This window comes from Calypte anna, chromosome 24 (assembly GCF_003957555.1).
Source record: "Calypte anna isolate BGI_N300 chromosome 24, bCalAnn1_v1.p, whole genome shotgun sequence".
In the NCBI taxonomy this organism is placed as follows: Eukaryota; Metazoa; Chordata; class Aves; order Apodiformes; family Trochilidae; genus Calypte; species Calypte anna.
The window spans coordinates 6,393,061-6,413,981 of record NC_044269.1 but is presented as its reverse complement, the minus strand read 5'-3'; the positions used below and the strand labels follow the sequence as shown (position 1 = coordinate 6,413,981).

At 45.5% G+C, this 20,921-nt stretch overlaps 2 protein-coding genes across 3 annotated transcripts; one reads left to right on the top strand and one right to left on the bottom strand.

Moving 5' to 3' along the window:
- Window positions 1-693: 693 nt before the first annotated feature.
- LOC115599598 (histone H2A) lies at window positions 694-1,327 on the top strand. The gene has a single exon (XM_030464639.1). The coding sequence runs from the start codon at window positions 741-743 to the stop codon at window positions 1,167-1,169; it is 429 nt and encodes a 142-aa protein (XP_030320499.1). The 5' UTR covers window positions 694-740; the 3' UTR covers window positions 1,170-1,327.
- A 127-nt stretch (window positions 1,328-1,454) lies between these two features.
- Window positions 1,455-20,764, bottom strand: VPS11 (VPS11 core subunit of CORVET and HOPS complexes). Of its 2 annotated transcripts, XM_030464624.1 has the most exons (18): window positions 19,908-20,764; window positions 19,406-19,554; window positions 19,087-19,222; window positions 18,123-18,286; window positions 17,790-18,037; window positions 17,195-17,396; window positions 16,762-16,913; window positions 15,584-15,770; window positions 15,046-15,189; window positions 14,348-14,536; window positions 13,866-14,027; window positions 13,268-13,407; window positions 12,787-12,989; window positions 12,138-12,309; window positions 11,803-12,025; window positions 10,660-11,092; window positions 10,476-10,529; window positions 9,093-9,128 (listed from the first exon to the last, which is right to left on the bottom strand). In XM_030464624.1, the coding sequence occupies exons 1-16, from the start codon at window positions 20,059-20,061 to the stop codon at window positions 10,928-10,930; spliced, it is 2,790 nt and encodes a 929-aa protein (XP_030320484.1). In that variant the 5' UTR covers window positions 20,062-20,764; the 3' UTR covers window positions 9,093-9,128; window positions 10,476-10,529; window positions 10,660-10,927. The 2 variants fall into 2 exon arrangements, with proteins under 2 accessions (XP_030320485.1, XP_030320484.1); XM_030464625.1 differs by lacking the exons at window positions 11,803-12,025; window positions 12,138-12,309; window positions 12,787-12,989; ... (10 more) ...; window positions 19,406-19,554; window positions 19,908-20,764 and adding exons at window positions 1,455-2,529; window positions 2,744-2,830; window positions 3,373-3,426; ... (6 more) ...; window positions 8,165-8,220; window positions 8,320-8,369 and having other exon boundaries at window positions 9,056-9,128; window positions 10,649-10,730.
- Between the last annotated feature and the right edge of the window lie 157 nt (window positions 20,765-20,921).

The following is a 20,921-nucleotide window of genomic DNA, read 5'->3' as shown; positions in this document are numbered from 1 at the left end:
CTTCCTTCTCTTCAGCCAATCAATTTGGAAGTGTGGTAGTAGAATGTATTCATATAAACATACAAAATCACCCATATTAACAACCAACCCCATCAGTAACTGACCTTAAAAACACAGTCTGTCCAGCAACTAGCTGATGGGTTTCCAGGTACTGGGGCACATGAACACCAGAGGTACACAGTACTACTCGCTCTTATTTAAAACTGCTTACCTAGCAAAAGAAATCTATCTTTCTCAGCCATCCACCCCACAGGTGTGGGGTTCCTCCAGTAACCTGGCTTAGACCTACTTTCCAGTAAGCGGCATACTTAGCCAATTCTCCTATATCTGGTCCTCGGTACCTGGCTCCAAAGCCCGTTGTCCTGCTTAGTGTGGCTCGGGTGCTAGTGACGACGCACACTGGCATCCACTCCCCCTCCCCCCCACACACACACCTCCTCTCTCCCTGAGACAGCGGGCCCTAACTCCCTCAACCCGGTACGAATTTGGCGCCCTACCTTCCTATTGGTTGGTTTCCTTAGCCAATCTGTTCGGGACAAGCGTGGTGGCATCGCACAGGCGACCAATCAGGCAACAGTTTCTTCCGTCAGACACACCAATAGCGAGACGCGGCGGCGCTGTCCAATGAGCGGACCCTTACGTGGTAGAAGTTTATAAAAGGGCTGGGTGCGGGGCCACTATTCACTTCGCCGCAGCGCTCCAGAGTTGTGGGAGTATCGCTTACGGTGTAGCGAGTCGCCATGTCTGGCCGTGGCAAGAGCGGCGGTAAGGCCCGAGCGAAAGCCAAGTCTCGCTCGTCCCGGGCTGGATTGCAGTTCCCCGTCGGGCGTGTTCATCGGCTGCTGCGGCGCGGGCACTACGCGGAACGGGTGGGTGCCGGCGCTCCGGTGTACCTGGCCGCCGTGCTGGAGTACCTAACGGCCGAGATCCTAGAGCTGGCGGGCAACGCGGCGCGCGACAACAAGAAGACGCGGATCATCCCCCGTCACCTGCAGCTTGCGGTGCGCAACGACGAGGAGCTCAACAAACTGCTGGGCGGTGTTACCATCGCGCAGGGCGGTGTGCTGCCCAATATCCAGGCTGTACTGCTGCCCAAAAAGACCGGGGGCGGCGGGGGCCCTACCAAACCCGGCAAGAAGGGCAGCCGGCAGCAGTCGCAGGAGTACTAGGGCGGCCGGGCTCCGACCCTCCCCGGCGCCACACAAAGGCCCTTTTCAGGGCCACCCCCATTTCTCACCGGGAGAGCTGCGATCCGCAGGGGGGAGGGTATCGCGTTTGTCCCGCCGCCGTGGCGGGGGAAGTGCCGGGCCTCGCCTGCCCTATCGCACAGCAGAGGGGGGCGGGCCGGGCCGGGCCGTGGCTGGCGGTGGGGCGGCACCGGCCCGCCCGAGTGCAGTCGGAAAAAAGCTGTAAACGGAAGAGCTGCTACGTAAAGACTTGCACTTACAGCTGGGTGCTTAAAATATTACTGTATTTACGGTCTGTTACATTCAGTGGGCGTAGCATAGAGAATAAACAACACTTCCAAAATGGGACCCTGGTGAGGTGCCGTTTGAACTTTTCTACAAGGCACTGCAATGTATAATCGCTGCCGAGAGGGTGGTGACCCGGTCTTCAGTGCAAGGAGCCATAGTAAAGGGGCTGTTACAGAGAAAGATACAATACCACGAATTCGGGTTGCCTCTTCAGCTCCATGTGGACTAGTTTGGGCAAATAAATTATTACCCTTCCAGACAAATACATAGGGGAAACCAGACTACCTGTCCACTTCCCAATTTATTACAGGCTAATTGACAAATTTGCATCCCATAACTGCAAACGTACTAAATTCCTTACCTTAAATGATTCCTAAGAAGAACAGGACATCCATGCTACTTTACCAAGAGGAACCCAGTATTGGGAAGCTAATAGCATCTTTCTCTTCAGCGTTCTACATGAACAGGCCCAAATAATGCATCAATGGCTACTGAAAGTACTTTTGTACTACCAGCACAGTACAGCACTTCAGTACTGTCACTGCTGAGTCTCTGATAATAATCTGTAATGAGTGCCTTGTTCCTAAATGGAACAGAACACCTACTGAATTTATTTTTTTTTTAAGCTTCCTAGCTACTGAAATTGTTGGACAAACTTCAGAGAGACACTTTGCAATTCAGTGAGATACAGAGCATGATGAAAACCCTGAACAGCATAAGCCACCCAAGTTAGTTACCTTAGTATTTCAAGTTTTGGTGCCCAAACATCAGGTAAGACTGGTGTGAATGTTTAAATAAATCTCTTCCTCCAAAGGAGGTTGATAGTTTAGCTACAAGTACTTGATAGACTTGTAGCAATGGTGTCAACAACACTACAGGATTAGCGGGCATCATTGAGCTGCCTTGCCACGCTAAGGATATGCTTAGCTCCCTTGCTCTGAAGTAAACTAGCTAGCTCCACACCAAGGCTCTCTGCAGCTTCCTGGGCCTTGCTGGGGACATTCTTGGCTGTGATGCCAACATGCTGCACATCATCATTCGGTCCGTCTTCACTCTGTGAATATAAACACCCCAATGTAAGGCAGCAGGAAGGAGCAGACAATAGCTTAAGCCATATGCAAAACTGGGTAAAATATGGAGTCTGTGGAGTCTTGAAAACAATGCACTGCTTTAGCTGACAAGGAACCAGACCAAAAGTAATTGATAAATTTCAAGAAGTCTCGGTTTATCATGAAGGTTTGGATTTGAACAGACTGTGGTTCACGTACCTGTTGGGGGTAATTAACACTGGTCTGCATGGTCTCCTTTAGGCTATCAGATCCATCCAAACTGTAGACTGCGCCTGTCAAATACAACTGAAAAATACAGAGAAAAGATCAATACTGAGTTAAACAGAAAGCCAACTAACCCCTTTTTAAAAAAAAACAAAACTGTAACATACAAAGCAAAGTCTGGAGGGGAAGGCTTTTGCTGGGCAGAACGATCAACATCACAATACAACTATGAGAAAAGTAATCCCTGTTAGGGAAGATGTGTCTTCCCAAGGAAATGGCTGGACTTTTTTCTAGCTTTCAACCTCCTTATTCACACTGTTGCATAAAACCACTAATTCACTGGGGTCAGAATCAAGACTTTCAGATCTTGAGGCAACACTGCCTTTAAAGAAAGGGGAAGGGGTATAAACCATTTTCTCGTAGACTGAGCTTAAGAACCAGATCAAGTCTCATATTTCTGCCTTGCACGCAAACCTGGAAGGCATTAGTCAGAAGCTTACCTGCTATAGCAGGTTGCCTATAAAGATATCTGCTTGAGGTACCTTCAGGGAAGGACCACGGAACACGCACACATCAGAATAGTTTTCAAAAATAATCACAGATAAGTACAAAGTACTCCTCACCTGTCCATCTTTCAGCATGCTGTTGACGGCGACAGGGACACTACATCCACCCTCCTAAAACAGAAAGCAGCTGATTGAGGTTCCTACCCAACACATTCAAAGCCGAGGCCCCTATGAAAAGTTTAGGCTGCACACAATCCCACTTAGAGCTCTTCAGGCCCTTCTTAATTAAAAAGTCATCTCTACTTTGCAGTTTTAGGAAAGAGTAGCAAGTTTCCCATACTATGATGTCAGGTCAATTAGCAGAACAGTATTTACTGCTGCAGGCAGAAAAGCAGGGATATCACACCTACCAAATGCTTCATAAAGGCCCTCTCAGCAATGCAGCATAACACAGTGTCCGCATCATGCAGGGCAGATACCATATTGAGTATCTCTTGGTCTTTGGCACGAACTTCCACTGCTAAGGCACCCTGTAAGAAAGAGAAAAAAGAAACACGCAACATAGTAATTACAATAGTCCTCCAGCATCTGTCTGCACTCAGCATTGGTTGTGAAGCAGAACTCTGAGGCTTGGATGCATTCTACTATGGGAGTGATGCATAGATGTTTACAGAAATGGGTTACAAAACACTCCACTGGTTGCAGAGACATCCTGTAGCAGCTGCTGTGTAGACAGAATTTAAACCAGGCAATTGTTCAAGATTATGCTGTCACCTCAAACCAGTCTAGGACCTGCCTCAGTTAAGACTGCATAGATAGAAACACACAGCCCAATGTCCCTCAGTGACAAGAAGTGGATAAATCCAAACTTGCCCAACTTTTCTCAAGATAACATGCTGAATTAAGTAACAATGACAAAACAAATCTTTCCTTAAGTGGAAACTGAGGGGGGGGGGGAAAGAACTACACAGTACTTGACAAACATATGATCAAATTTGCTATGTCAGACTGAATTTGCAGATTCACCACTTGCAATTGCTAATGCATAGCCAGCTCGAGTTTAGTGAGTGTTCCAGCACAGGCTGGAACAGTTTGCCTGCCTAGAAACAAGAGTGCTACAAATATGCTCCAAGGGGGATCTTACGATTAGGACACCATGTAAGAGAGGAAAGCGCATCAAAGGTAACACAGTGGATCTGCACAATTATCCTGGAACAGCACAGCACTGACCCTGCCCTATACCTGCTTCATTGCCCCAGCACAGTTATGCCACGCATTGCCTTTACCAATTACTGGTTTTCCATGGATGACAGAAATCAGCCCCCACCACACACAGCAGTGGACCTGACTGCCATTCTTCCCACAATCCATGCCTGAAACAGCGTAAGTGACAACAAAGGAGATCAATGAAGTAGTTCTTTGGCAACCAACACATGAAAAGTACTCGGCACAATTAACTACTCTGACATATCGTGCTGCTGCCAGCTTCAAATACACAGAGCAGTTTACAATACAGAAGTTGTAATGTACCTGTCCAACAGCATAAAGACAATCTTCAGGGCTTAAGAGCTGGAAGAAAACAAAATCTGAATTAGCTCAAGTTACATTGTTCAGCGTAAAAGATGCAAAAGCCAAATCCCTATGCACACCTCTTATCAATTTTGTATCTAACCAAAGAAGTATCACCTCTCCCTCCACCTGCCTCAGTCTTTTCACCCCTAAAATGAGCAAACGCATTTTCCCTCTGCAACATGTCATGAATTAGCTAATCAGAGAAATCCTAGTCACACACAGTCCTGCACTGCTAGACGTAAGTAACGTGAAATGCTGGGAGACTACCAGATTGCAAACTGTTACTGTACCCTGGAAAACAGAGTGGTATGAAGTTCTGCATGAAGAAAATAAAATAATCTGAACAACAACAACAAAAAATCCTTCCTGAAGCATATCAGATCACAAGCTAACATGGCAATGGATTCAGCAGACTGAATGCTCATCTTTAAAAGAACACGCTCAAGGTCTGAAAGGCAAGCACTAATGGTTTGTCAGAACCCAGTATTTTCTGCTTTACTGCTCCTCACCTGGCCAATGCGGTTATCCCAGCCCATTCTCTTCAGCCCAGCAGCAGCCAGGATTATGGCACTGAAGTCTTCCTTCTCATCTAGTTTCTTCAGGCGTGTATTTAAATTTCCTCTCTGTAGAAGTGGTTAAGCAAGCATAGAAACAGCAGTCTAAGGGTCCTATAACTGCTTAACATTCCCTTGTATGTGTTTGTGGAATGCACAGAATCCAACAACCTCCAAATGAGACTAAGTCAGAGTACCATCCTGAAAGAAGTGTTACGTATGGACAATTGTTTCTTAAACAGAATTTTGCCAAGCATCACAGAGTATTAATTCAAGTTGATTTGGTTCTAGATTTCACAGTAAGTTGTATTGTCCTGTTTGCAGCTTTACCCACCTCCAACATTTTGCCCAGAAAGGATACAATATCTCTGAATTCTAACTGAGGGAACTTCTTTTTCAGTTGGGCTGCTCTCCGAAGTGAACTGGTTCCAATCACACTGTGGGGAAAATAAAACCAATGAAATCCAGAATACTCCCATGCTTACCTCCAGCCAGGGATATGTCAGAACTCCAAAGGAAAAAAATGACAACTTTTTTTCCTTAAATTAAAATGAAGATCCAAGAACCTGCCAATGATTTGTATTCTCCTCGGAAGAAATAAAACCACGCTAAGAAGAAATCAAGTGAGTAGACTTCATCAATGATAGAAAGGCAGTAGGAGAAGCAGCTTTGGAAACAGCAGGGTGTATAACTAGAAACCACAGAAAAGTGCCAGTCTGGGCAGCGAGCGTTTTCATTCTACACATGAGTGCTCTGCATTTTTCTTGGCATCCTGGAACCTCCAAGAGACATGAATCTCCCACTATCCAAAAGTGTGAGTTTATGCCACAGCTAGTTTGTCTCTTTTACTTAAAGGTAAAAAAAATCTAATACTTTAATCAGAGTAATTTTACTCCTAAGTCTCAAAGCAAAGACTCTAATACCCTCTAACAAAAAGGCAGGGAACACCAGCCAGGTAATTTAAAATGGAGAAACCGCTCATGCTCTCAGCAGAAAGTGGTGCCAAAAAGAAACCAGAACTGGCTAAATGAAAACAAAAGCACAGTTCAGGCCCATTGAAGCTACACTACTGCACCAGCCAGCCTACCTGCATGGTAAGCATTACCTTGAAGTAAGCACAATGCAAAGGAGCAGGAATTTACTCTGTATACTGTGATGAGAAAGGGTCTAACTTGAGAAAACATTGCAGCTCAAAGGTGGCTCAAGATATCCAATCTCACTCAGTGTAGAACACCCTGATGAGACAGGGTGACCTGATGAGGTCAGTGTAAAGTCTAGGGAAAATTAATGGAAGGCCCTGTAACCCCACTATAGGATAAAGTAAGAAGCTCACTGACCTTCTTACTGCAGCTGAGAAATACCAACCAACCCCTCCCTTTCACTTTTACACCAGTCTTCCCATTCCTCTCCCCACTCACCTCTTTTCAGGAAGTAGGCTCAGTGTTTTCCCACAGTTTTTGGGATGAAAGACAACAGCATCAAGAGGGTTTTCCCTTCTGCAAAATAACACAACTGCAGAATGGCTGACACATCATCTAACACAAGGCTGTTATGCTTAATAGTTCTGCTGCTGGAACCCAGAGTAATTGACTCTGGTTCCAAAATACCCCTTCTTCATTGTACAACCAAGAACTACGAGCAAACTTGCTGGCTACTGAATACCAGGACAGCTCTAGAGCTTCCAGTGTTTCAGAAATTAACCAGAGGGCGAACAAACTATGAACATGTAAAAGGATCTAAGATGCCTCTGCCTTCCTACCACTGCCAACACTGTAAAATGGAAGTCCCTTGGAGAATCAAACTTCATATCTACACTTACTTGCAGACGGCACCAATGGTAAAGCCAGGAGGAAGAGAAGTTGGTAGGTCCTTCAAGGAGTGAACCACGAGATCAACTCTAAAAATAAGAGGACAGTAACCATTGAACAGATGTTTGAGTTTGAGATGTGGCACCTACCAGAGACAATGCCTTCCTCCCAGCAGCAGCACAAGACCTGTAACAACAATCAGGCTAAATAAGGGGAAGAGGCTGGAAATGATCACACAGATACATTGAAACAATGTGCAATCCACATGTTGTCTGATAATATGCTTCACACTGAAAATAACAGCTAGTCAAAATAAACATTACCTGCTTAGTTACAGGGGCAACAGACACTATTGTAAATGCTTGAGATTCCAGTATTTTTTCACAGACTTTACTCAAAAATGTGCTGTCACATCTCTGTGTGTCAGAGATACAGAATACTGCATTTGTTTTAAAACCTACTTTAACTACCACTGCAACCCTCCTCAGGATAATGAAAAATATTGAAAAAGGAAAAAAAAGGATGTTTTAAAAAAAAAATGCTCTAATACCTCTCTGCTCCAGCAGAAGTCTGAACTCAGTTTTTCTGTGGAGAGAAGTTACGCAGAGTGGCAGAATTTGTGCATGCCCAATTCTCATGAATATTTAGCATGCAAATATGTTAAAAAAATATTACCATGGTAACACTAAATCTATTATGCAATATCCTAATACCATCCAGCTAAGAATTTTTTAAAAAGACATATTTGTACGCACAAATTAGATTAGACTACACACTCTATGGTGCTCATAAAACACACAAATTACAGAACGAAACTGGGACAGAACAAACAATACAGCAAGAAGACAATGATTTATCAATGGATTTCTTAGCCAGAGGTACCAAGAGAGAAGGAAAGAAGATCACACACACAGCAAGCCAAAGCTGTCCAAAGAGTACCACAAACACCAGAGCAGGAAAAGAATGAACTCTTACTCATTTTTTTCAAGTGCATTTTCCAGCTCTTTGGTGAAGAGGCTCTTCTCCCCAATCTATACATAAACGGAGGAACAAGAATCACAAAAGAGAAACCTGAAATATGATTACTTCTTGTATAGAGAAGTGTATAGAACCTTGTATAGAACCTTTACCTTGGAAAGTGCTGTATCCAAAATCTTGTCTCCAGTCGTTGCCATGGCAACTGCTCAGAGAGAGCACACAGGTAAAACATGAGACTGATCAGAACACATAGGCCTAGGCTGGCAATACCTATGTAATGCTCAAGCCAGCCATACAGCACATGTGCTACTGCACAAGAACAGACCCAAGATAATTATCTTCGAGAGGCAAATCACTTCTAGAAATACATTATTATCAAAACAAGGAAATTGAGACTTCCTTCGCTGTCCTCAAAAACACAGCAAGAAGAGGGCAGGTTTTGGGAAGAGTCAGCCCACAGGAAATTGCCACAGTCTCTCCTCGGAGTGTCAGCGAACAGGTATTCAGCAGGTCTCTTCAGTACAAGGCTAGGCTGCCATTACTTTTGTACTGTTGAACACCTCAAGCCCTAAACAGGAAAATGTCCCTCATGCACACTGAGGTGCAACTAGAGCAACACTAGGATCTCAAACAGTGGAACATAACCCTGTCTGCACAGTGCACTCAGTTTTAATCAGACGCTTATGAATTCCATTCTTCTCCCCTAGAAGAAAGAAGCAGCCACAGCTGCTCAGCAGCACAACCTAACTGCATTCAGATGGCACTCTCGGATAAGCAGAGTCAAAGCCTTCTCCTTGTGATAGCCCTCTACGTGTACCTCTGGCACACAAAGATTAGCTACTGGTTCCTCCTGCTATCTACTCCAGGGCTGCATCCACAAAAACTTACCAATCTCAAAGCTGAGGTCAGGGTATAGTTCACGGAGCATTTCAACTATGCTGTCGGTCTGAACTCGGGCCAGCTGCAACAAAGCAGAAAGCAAAGCCCTATACAAAAAGGACATCATCCAGAGTATCAAGAGAGAACGTCAGTGAACAGGCTTGTGTGAACTCTACATTCTCTAAATCGAACACATTAGAAATAAGTAGCCTCAAATAAAATCACTCATAGGTACAAAGTCCTTGAACTATGTGAGCTCATGTCATGAGCCCAGCACATCACCAAAGAATTTATTTTATCGACAGAGTGTCAGAATAACATCTCCCCACGTCCAGGGTCACTGTGATCCAAACACTGACAAGACAAAGCAAAGAACTTATCAAGTTATAAAGAGCAACTAGAGATCATGTGTCAGGATTTGCATGCTGGGGAGAAGCCAGTCAGATTTCACTGTGATGCAGGAAAATCTGATTTACTGCCAAATATGAGTTACTTATTCTCTATAAGATCAGAGTTCTATACAGACATTCTACCGACAATAAAAAAAGAGCTTAGGTCTATGTGCACAGCAAGCAATGGATCTTAAGGTAGTCAAGTGCAGGAAGTACACACCCTTGCATATGAACAGCAGAGACAAATAAAACCAGAATTGCACTAAGAGATGATCACCCCACACGATCAAGCAGCAGCAGACTCAAGCAACTGCAGGTGGGTTTCAGCTTTTCTGCTCCTGATAAAACGTATAGCCTGGGGCAATTTGTTCTCAGGACTGGAGCTTCACTACGTATAAACCGAGTGTAAGTAGCTACTTCCTTCTGTAAAGGGCCACAAGAGCCTCAGATTACAAAATGCAGTAGTAAGCACACAGGGCTGTTCCTTGCCCTGATGTCTATATGTAAAAACTTGGCGACAGTTCAAAATTCTTCCTAGAACGTGCCACCAGCATGAACAAGGGTATCTACAAACAAAGCCACGAATAACATTTATCTCCCCTTGCGAGTCTGCTCCTCCCTGCTGCAAGCAGCTAGCAAGAGATATCCCTATATCTCTGGACACTTCCCGTCCCTGAGCGGGCTGAAGCCACAAGTCTTCGAGGTTTTTTTGTTCGGTTTTTCTCTCCCGCCTCCTGAGAATTACTACATAACTCTAAGTTAGTTGAGTCCGCATGACCCCGCTTACTACAGGAGGACTCACCCTCACCCGGTGAGAAGTCTCGAGCGGGCAGCGCTGTTTAGAACTGATCATCGCCTGGCTCCCGAGGAAGCGTCTTCAAAAAACTTGTTCCTGAAGCCCCAAAAAGGAACCGGCCGCGGAGGACTCTGCCCTCCCTCGCCGCCAGCGGCGGAGCTCGCCCACGTCCCCCCACCCCGCGGACAATCCCCAGTTCGGCGAAGTTACTCCAGGCCTCCCCCGCGCCCCCACTCCCTACCTGGCTCCGGCGGGTGCCCACGCGGACCGCTCTGCCGCCCACGCCGTTCTCGCCCTGCGGCAACAACCGGGTCAGCGCCCGCCCCACAGCTGCCGCCCCTCCGCTGTCGGCTGACACCCCGCGTGCGGCCCGCTGCTCCCTCCCCAGCCCTCCCCCGGCGGACCCCAACTCACGGCAGCCGCACCCGGCTCAGCCATTACTCCGCCCGCCCTCAGAGCCTCTCACTGCCACGGGGCACCTCCCACCTAACGTCACATCCGACTGCCCGCGTGACCGGCGCCTAGCTAGAGGCCCAGTCCCCCAGCATTCGCGGCACTGCCCGGCTCGTTCGGTTTATTGGGGTCCGAGGGACAGAGCAGCATGAGAGGGGACAGCCCATAGCCCGCATGGAGAGACCCGAAGAAACCCCGGGGACCCCATACACCCCCGGGGGCGCAGTGACGCGGACTGAGTCAGGTGCTGCGCTTGGTGTGGATGAGCAGCTCCCGCTGCAAGCCAGCCTCAATGGTGGTCGCTGCCTTTCCTGCTGGCAAGTCCGTGATGATGGTGAGCTTGTTGAAGACGCCCCGACCAAAGTAGTCAGCCACAACGGAGAAGCCATCACTGGAACACTTGAGCTGCCAGGCACAAAGCAGGAACGTCAGCAAAAGCCTCCAGAGCCTTTTGCCCCTGGCCCTGTTCTGCTCACACCCCACCCCACCCCGTGCATACAGCCTCTTGATTAGACACCCTGGCTATGCTCATAGCTCAACCCAAGTGCCACGTGAGAAGCTTTCTCTGCTAATATTTTCTGCCACTGCCATTCCCAGTTCTTGTTTCAATCTTTCATTTGAGCCATGCACTGAACAGGTAATGCACAATTCGCCAAAGCAGGAAAGTGCCTCAGCTACTCAGTTTCCACATGTGGTAACATGTTCCCATTCTCAACTTCACCACTTAATTCTTGGGAAACACAATGCAAGATGCAACGTTTCTGGTGTACCCCAACTGCACCACCTCACCTGCGCATTCCAACTCACATGACTGTTTTTCCTTTTTCCTTAACTTGTTCTATACAACTTGTTAACCAGTCGCTACCCTGACCAATAGATCTCCATCTGTTTTAGAGTCAGGTGACAGAAGTTTCTTTCATCTTCAGAGAGCATCAAGAACTCCCTAATGCCCTGTACACAATGCAATTAACCTAGTTCCTAATGCCTCATTATTCAGAGTCAACCACGTTTACAAAATATGTTTAGCCTTACCGTCCTTTACTGGCCACTGGGGATCGGTAATGAATCTAAGCCTTATTTATTTAAACTTGGTAAACTAGGCAACATGAGCCTACCTGATGCTGAAACTGATCATGCAGATCTCTCTTCTGATCCTGGGCTCGGATCATGTCCATTACTTTGCGGTTTTCTGGCATGCAAGTAGGACATTCAGAATCACTCTCAGAGTAGCTTTCAAAGCAATGCTGATGGAAGGAATGGCCACATAGAAAGTGGACTGAGGGCAGCTCCAGGGCACTGGTGCAAATGCTGCACTTGGTCTTCTGAAAGATCTTGGGACTGAGACAATAAGAGAAGGCAAAAGGGCAAGAAAGACAAAGTATACCTTTTCTTAATAAAAGAAGACAACAGTTCTTTTCTCCTTAAGACAAGACACCACACAGTCCCGCACCTTGATTTTAGATCTTCTATTTCCTGGCGGATCCTTGTTGTTTCTTCACGGTATTTTTGAATTCTCTGCTCATCCTGCTCTATTTGACGGCTCTGCTTCTGCAGCTTGTTGACAAGATAATCCTTAATCACAGACAGTGTGGCTGTGGAGTTATGAGCTAGTGTCTGCACAACTGTAAAGGAGACATTAGTTTAAACACAAATAATAAAAACCTTACAGCTACACTAATCCTACCTGGATGGACTGCTGTAAAAGCCCAAGTTACAGGCAGGCGGGCAGCATTCTTAATTGGAGAGCTCATCTATAGATTTGATTTCCATTTGACCTTTTCCAGAAATGGGTGACTGGAAGCATGTTTGGATAGCTGAGTCCAAAAGGGGCACAGGAAGAATCTTGTGGAAGGGATTCAATTTCAGCTTCTCCACACTGGCAGAACACAAATCATGTCCAGCTATCTCTACAACTGATCCCACAGATCTTTTTTCCCTCATCAGGAAGCTGTGACTGGCATTGCTTTTCCCTACAGAGATTATTACTTCAAATGGTGGGCTCAAAGTTGGTTGATATTTCTCTCATATTTCTAATCTACAGAGCAAACTATGAACTAGTTTGGGTTTCGTTTTTGGGGGGAGCTTCATTTCATTATTACCAAGCAGCGGAGGCATAAGATTCTTGTTCTCAATGTGTTTCAGCACCGCAGCAATATACTCTTTGCAGTCCTCCTCTTTTCGGGCAAAATAGCCGAGAGCCTGTTCCCAGAGACACGCCTCTTGGTCTCCATACAACTCACACACCTCAATCACCTTCTTGTACTGCTCATTCTGCATGTGATAGTGCATGATCTGTTGGAAACTATGGGAGAGAGACTCATCAGCTGAAACAATCTCCCCTTTGGAGTTGACACAGAGACCTCTGGTTCTTTCCCAGCCATGCAATCCCCAGACATTCAGAGAAGCCAAGACAGGTCTATCATTCACTCTATGTAAGTGCCCTGCTCTAGCAGCAAGATTTTTTCAGCTGTGCAGTTCCTGTCTTGAGATACTAAAGAGACAGGGAAATTTATGGCTCAGAAAATCCTTGGGGATTAGGGGGTGGGGGTACAAAATTCTAAGGAAAAGAGCAACACTCACAGTTTGCCCTGCTCATAGAGGTAGAGGACACCATCCTTGAAATTGTGCATCTGACACAAGACCAAGGCCTTATCAAACACTGTTTTGAACCTTCCACTCTTCAGAAGGGTAAGGGTTTCAATGTGCAGCTTCTCCTTGATCTACAGACAAGGGGAGAGCAGGTTGGGGAGAGCAGCACAGAGAGAGAACATTCTGCACCAAGACCTGACAGTTTGCAGCTCTTTCAAACATGGAAGACAGTTTTGCCATTCTCCCTTTTCAGCAAACAGATGATTTCTTTTTGCCCAACATAGCCAGCATCCTCAGCGACCTAGACAAGCAAATACAGCTACTTTTGTGGGAGAGGCATCAGAGGTTGTATAGTGTGAAATCTATTCTTAAATTTAAGATTGATCCCAAACAAGCTTTGTGTCACTAAAAGGTGTATTCTCCCAGCTAGCAGGATGTTTTCCCATTTATGCGCCGTTTGTCAAGCATAGCACATGTACTACCTCATGTTATCAGTGCCCATCTGGAGAGGTTATGGGTTGGCAGGAATGCAAACAGGATTCAAAGACACCAAATCTCCCTCAAAACACAAAGCCAGAGGAGCTCAGACCTGCTCATCTTGTTCATGTGCCCAGTTCTGGAGTCGAAGTTCCAGTAAAGTGTCATAGACACCTTGTGGAGAGTCAGCCTGCACCTCAGTCATGTGCTCCAGAAAAGCCTTCAGTTCTCGGGAGTTGTTGGCAAAGACTGGAATGAACTCCTCTGAATTAGCCTGTAACACAGCCACAAAAAGTCAAGCACCTAGATGAGTTGTAGCCAAACTGTCGCTTTTTCCAAGCCATGCAGAGTGCTCATTCAGTCTGTGCCTCAGCAGATAGGGCACGGCACAGGATGCCAACTATGGCAGGAATTGGTTCCGAGCAATAGCTTTAAGCGGTCTCTCTGTCCCTGAGACTACCAGCACACTACAACAGGGTTTTTCATTAGTCTAAAACATCAGGCCTGCACCACAGGTACAAGGTATACAGGAGTACTTGCTTGCTGTGAAGTTACAGCTTGAAATCAACAAGTCTGAGTCAACGCAAACTGTACCTTTTTTCCATCCAGCATCCCAGGGCCTTCATTGTCTCCTGCTGGCTGGTAATCAGTGCAAAGGACCTTCAACAATTCTGTGGTCTCATTAGGGACATGGTGCATCAGGGTTTTCCCATATCGCTTCATGTTACTCTCTGCCTGATCAAAAGGCAGCTTTCCAATATAGCGCAAAGCTTCTTGGTAGTTCTGTGGAGAAAACAAAAAAACCCCACCCAAACAATAACATTACCACAATGTTGGCCTGTATTCCCCACTTTGAGGCTACGACAAAAAGCACTGAAGACATTTTACAAGTATGCCTTGAACACTACTTGTTCTGAATTATCACTTAGATCCCTGTTTCTGCTTGTTTTCCTCCTCAAGGAGGAAGAATGGCTGGGGCTTAGGGGAAAGAGAGCACAGTTTAGGTCAACCTCTCACTAACGACCCTCCCTCCTCTTAAAGGGCACTGTAAAAAGCCATGTTTGAAACAGAACAAGTAAGCATCTCCAGTTTCCACTCCTAGTCTACTTCACAAGCCAAAAGCAGAAATCTAACATACAAGCAGCAGCAGGTTTGGTTACTGTGGCCTCTGCAGTTCTGCCAGTACACTAGCCACAGGGAAGAGGTTCACGAAATGGCATTGTCACTATGGAGGAGGTTACAAAAGTGGTAATCTCCCCAGTTAGAACATGGGAGCAATAACGTCTCCTCACTTTGATGTCCTCTAGCTGGATTTTGAGGTACCATTCATGATGCGCATGCTTCTCTGCCAGGTACACGGCATGGGAGTAGTAACCTGCTTGACGAAGCACCTTGATTGCTGTTTCCACATCAAAGTGGACCTCGCTCTCGCTTGTCTACAAGAACAGAAGCAGAAAAGCATCCCTCAGCAACATTCCCAGAGTCCACAATGAATGGTCACTTACTTAAGGGGAGGAAAACCAGAACATGGACAACTTAGTACCTCTTATGCAAGGGAAAGGTCACATGTGCAGACAGGAAGTAGTCCAACCACCTCTCATTAGCACGCCAGCAAAAGCCAGCATGCTCCAGAGTCTGGCGGCAAGCCAGCAAAACTCAGAAAATAACCAAGAGCTTAGAAAAAAAAGGAGCACAGGCAAAGGTACCAAGGGACAAATCCATTCTTCCTTTTCTCAGCAGCTCCACAGGAGCTAATTTACAATGTCACTGCTACCCTTTTTTAAGTATTATGATGTTGTAATAACTTTTCATTTCAACTTCCCTCAATACCTTAATGAACTCCTCCAGTTTGGAACTGTCTTTGAGTTTAGTATAGCAATTCAACAGAAGTGTAGTATGGTCTGCATTGGCCAGGGACTGCAGGTGCAGCGTCTGCAAATAAGCGGTGAGATTGTGGATACGCTGAGCATCCAGGAACTTCCGAATAACATAAGAGGGTTCCAGCTTCCCTATAGTTCTGGGAGGGAAGAGTCATATTGAAAGACACCATTGCTTAATAAGTCAAAGTAAACAGAGAAATTAACAAATAATGGAGAAGCCTTAACTTTGGCAGGCATGACCCTGCTTAAGACCACTCCGCTACACATCAGGAGTCACAACTAGTTATGGTGTAAGACCACCCATCTGTACACACAGTGAAACAACCCTCAACAAGATCCCTTTCTGAAGGCTGCAACTGGGATGACAGCAACAGCACACAAGTTAATCCTCCCTTAGAGGAGGCAGTGAGAAGATGGACTATGCTCTGGCCACAGCTAACTGGGAAGTCCCAGAAAAGGGGGAAAAAGCTTGTTTTCCTTTATTTCAGTTGCAGAACCCAAAGGCAGCTTGAAACCTTCATGCTCATGTGGAGGAGTCTGGTCAGATATCCTGATACTTAATCAAAGTCAACAGTAAAATACATGCCCAATCTCCCTACACATTGGGACTCCAGTTTCAGTTCTATATGAACATAACCCTTTGTGACATTTTAAGATAACTGAACAAGAAGTTTTCAGTAAGCCACAAAGCAGGCTGATCCAAATTAAAAAAAAAAAAAACAACCTTTTTTTTCTGTTTTGTTTTTTTTTTTTTTTTTTACAGTAAGCTGTTTGAGAATTTTCCAAAAGGAAAGCCATACATGGTCAAATCATACAATCCATCTAAACTGGAGTGATCCCTTGTTTATAATGATGTCATCAGGTCCTGCTCCTTCCCAGTGTGCCTTCATTATTATTGTTAAAATACAATTAAGAAGGAAAACTTTATCCTACAGTGTACAAAGCAATTTTCAAGCAACTTCTCCTGAGACTTTTAATCTCATTGACATGCTTCTCTCTACTAGCAAAATTTTCACCTCAAGTAACACTTTTTTGTTTTAATTGTGTGCCTGGGCTGAAATAGAAATCAAGGTCTCCATAGATCCTATACATACTACACTTTCATGGCTTCCCAGGACTCCAACTTACCGGATATACTGCTGTATGGCTCCATCATGGTTTCCCTTATTATACAGATGATCACCATACTGCCGGAAAATCTCTGACAAACCATCACTGTCCAAGTGGTGGCTCTTGGCAAGGTTAATGGCCATTTCAAATAAGTTCTTTCTGAAGAGCATCTGTTGATTATACAGTAAGGGCAGTATGAGGGAAATATCACTCCTCAAAACAAGTTCAAATGCACCTGGAAAACAAGTTGTTTTCTCTTTTTGGTGCTGTATACATATATATGTAGAGCCTTTTAAATACCAAACATCTTCTAATACTAGTTACGTTGAAAAGATACCAGGTCACTTGTTATGTCACTCGCTTACCTGAAAGGTTAAGCTTTTCAATGCGCAGGAACAATACAATCTTGCAGGCACATGGCAGAAACTAAGAAAAAAACAGATTTACATGCCTCAAGTTTGGTTTGTGTATCCTTCTCCTGCAGAACATGAATCTTCCCATCTCTGGTCAGCACATAGAGAGAACCCCACTCTGCTAAGACATCCACTATATCATCGAAGATTGAGCTGTATGCAATGAATTTATTACACAAGTCATAAATATTCAGGACTTGTTTGTCAGAATTCTGTGCCTCATTCCCAGCAAACTCCGACCTGGAAAGCAGAAGGAAGTTTCAGACAACAAATTAACTTTAACTCTTGATACCCATGTTAAACTGGAATGTCCAGACAGTAAAGCAAACAGGGTTCATTTGGCCAATAAAACTAATTAAATTAACTCTTTTAACCCAGAGGGACAACATCATCTATTTCTACATTAATTTTTTATCTGTCAGGCTAAGAAATTCAGAGGAGTGGAATAAAATCCCACCCATTCAGCAGGCTTAGTATAACAGAAGTTAATCAATATACAAGTCTGGACAAAGCTTAACAACCTCTGACAAAATTGCAATCAGACTCCAAGAGTGAAGATTCACAAGGCATAAAGAAAAAGAGGAAAAGCAAGAGTACTGCAAGAGTAAAAAGAACTCGCCTGAGGAGACCTACTTTGGAGAAGTCTTTCGGTCCTTGGAGACAATGATGAGGTATCCCCGATACCAGTGCACAATCAGCTTGTGTCCCTCGAAGGCAAAGCAGGGGCCACGCTCATCCGGTTGATAAAGGTACACACATTCATTTCCTGCCACAATGAACTGGAGATCCTGGGAAGGGTCACTGAGAGACGAACAGCGCAGTCCACAACCATGCGTATCCAGCTCCAGGTGAGGATAGTCTTTCACTGACAGCATGTAAGACTACAGAGAAAACACAAGATTTTGGGGATCATTCCAAATTAGACTCTCCAAGTCTGTCTTAATTTTTTTCCGATTGAATTCCCACCTGGATGTTTTCTGTGGTCACCACAAACAGATGCGTTGTTTTACCAGACTGTCGGAAAGCTAAGCCAGTAACAGGATAACTGCCTTCATGTAGGATCTGGGTCTTACTATGCCGATCTCTAGTGATGTCTCCTTTTGTAAGTACAACACTCCCATCTGCAAAACCTGGTGAAGAGGACAGACTAAACAGTGACTTACATGGCACACCTGAAATCCTGGCCAGTGTGAAGCAGGGCAGCTCCACTCGGTGCCAACATCTTGCTCACTGGCAAGTTATTAATTAATTGGATTACCATGGGCTCTTGTATCAAGGAAGTACACACCAACCAGCCCCAAATTACTTCTTTTACAGTTCAGAGCTGTCACCAGACAGCACAGAGGATATCACTGTTCAGCAATGTTCAACTTGGTTTGCACACACCAGTTTCACTTGTGTGTTACTTTTGTTTGAGTCTGTCTGTATTGTGCTGTACAAACAGCTTTCGCAGCCATCAGCAGTAACTGAAAGCACTTGTAATCCCACAACATTACTGCTCTTAGTCTGTCAGAAAATAAGTGAGAACTATTATAAAGGAATGCTTAAATTTAAAAAAGAAAATTGTTTTTATTTTATTTTTAAAAAAGGTTTCTGTGAGGTGGTGGAAATGTTAGTCCTAAGTTCAATCAATACGTAACCTTCCTGACTGGTGGGGAAAGAGGACATGAACTGAAAGCACATGCTTCCCTTCTAATCATCAAAGCTATTACTGTAATACAGGCAGACCCAGACTAATTTATGTATTTACCTTCTCAGCCTCTCAGACAGAGCAAGATGTACCATCTCTCTGCAGAATAACATAAAAACTGAGCAAGATGTTCTGTCTGGATTGTTGTGTATACAACTATTTAGTAGATACTAATTTTTTTTACATTTGAATAAGAAGGGTAGTATTTTTAATAAGGTATTACAGATTAGTTTTACTTACCAATAGCCATGAAATTAAGATTCTCATGGACAGTTAGGCAGGATACAACTGTGGGCTTGTTACCTGGTATGGCTGGGAAAATTCGTGTGCACAGAGGATTGCCACCATCTCGTTTTTCCAGGTTCCAAACCTTAACCTACAAATTACGACAATCTGGCATAAGCAAAACAAGGTATCAGTAGGCCAATACCTGGCATCAAACAACAGTGACCAAAAGAACCAAGCTTCTTGAAGTAAGAAAGATTTGCCAAGGTAATTGCAGTAGTTGGAAGAAATACATAATACAAAAGTATTTTCCTCTTTTGACCATTTGACTTACCAAGGGGTTAATACCCTCTTCATCCTCACCAACAGAAACCAAGATGCTGTGCTGCTTCAGCTGATACAGATGTGTTACTCTAAGCTTGTAAGCTTGAAAACTACTGAGCTGAAGGGAGCGAGGCAGAAACCAAATTTGACCCTCCATATGTAGAGCACAGTTAAGGAACACAAAGGGAAAACAAAACAAAACAAACCCCTACATCTCCAATCATACCAGCAACCGTAATGCATGCCCCGCTGACCTATGGTAGGACTACAGCAAACACATTCCTCAACCCAACCAACCAGTGGCGTTTTTCTTTGAAGCAAAGGACCGCCCACAGCAGCAAGCTGCCGGCCTCCAGGGCTGGAGCACGCTGCAGTCCCCTGGACAGCTGTGCCTGCGCTACACAGCGCCAGGGACTCAGCTTGGCCACAGCTCCGACCCGTCCCACCCCGGCACTCGGTCCCACCGAGCCACGCACAGGCCCCATCGCCCGGCCCCGCCGCACCCAGGATATCTCCAAAAACCAGGCTTCCCCGGCCCGAGTCGCAGACCGTGATGCCTGGGGGAAGCGCGAAGGGCTTTCCCCCGGCCCCATCCGTCCCCAGTGGCTCCTTTACCATCTCCCTGTCGAAGAAGACGAACCGGCGCCACTGCAAGTAAGCGGCCATTTTAGAGACGGTTCGCACTGCTCATGTGACCGCCTTCCCCTCCCCTCTAATGCTGCGCTTGCATAGAAAATAAGGCTGCTGGGCGTGCATCTTTTTTCGCTACTGCGCATGCGGTGTTTATTGGTTTTGGTTTAGTTTTGGTTGTTTTTTGTTTTATATGCTTAGAGGGGCAGTGCAAGGAGCTTATGGAACCTGTGGCAGGGTCAGCGGGACAAAGCGCTTTCCCAGCAGGACCAGGAGGACGTGGGAAAAGAAAAGCTGAAAACATGGGGATTATAGTAAACTTGTCTCACAGCAGAGACAAAGCTGCAGGCACAGGCAATGGAAAATAATACATTTAGTTAGTTCCTATTGACAGGCTCCTTCCTGGAAAATATGGCCCTCAGCACGTTGAAAAATCCCTTGGGAAGACACACAAACTACAACTTTAAACGTCCCCCACCGCCTTTCGCTCAACTTTTACTGCCGAGCACATCATACAATACAGAACATCCCTCTCACTTGCTGGGATCCCCTGTCCTAAACTATGTCCTATCCCGTGGTCATGTGCGCTGGCAGCTAATTTATGGGATGATATGGAGGTGCAGGGGGAGGAGAACAGACAAAAGGAAACCTCTGCACCATGCAAGTACTGCTCAGCAGTGGCCAGACCGCTGGGGTCTTACAAACTTCGCTTTAGTCACCAACACAAGATATAGTATGTGAAGAACACCAGCTGTTATAGCCAGACCCAGTACACTCTGGGAGGTGCTTGCAGCCCATCACCTCTATGGACTGCCAGGCCCTCTGCAGGGCCTCTGTGCCCTACAGAGGTCAAGTGGGAATGGGCTGTTGCTGGGCACAGGGAAACAAACCCACTG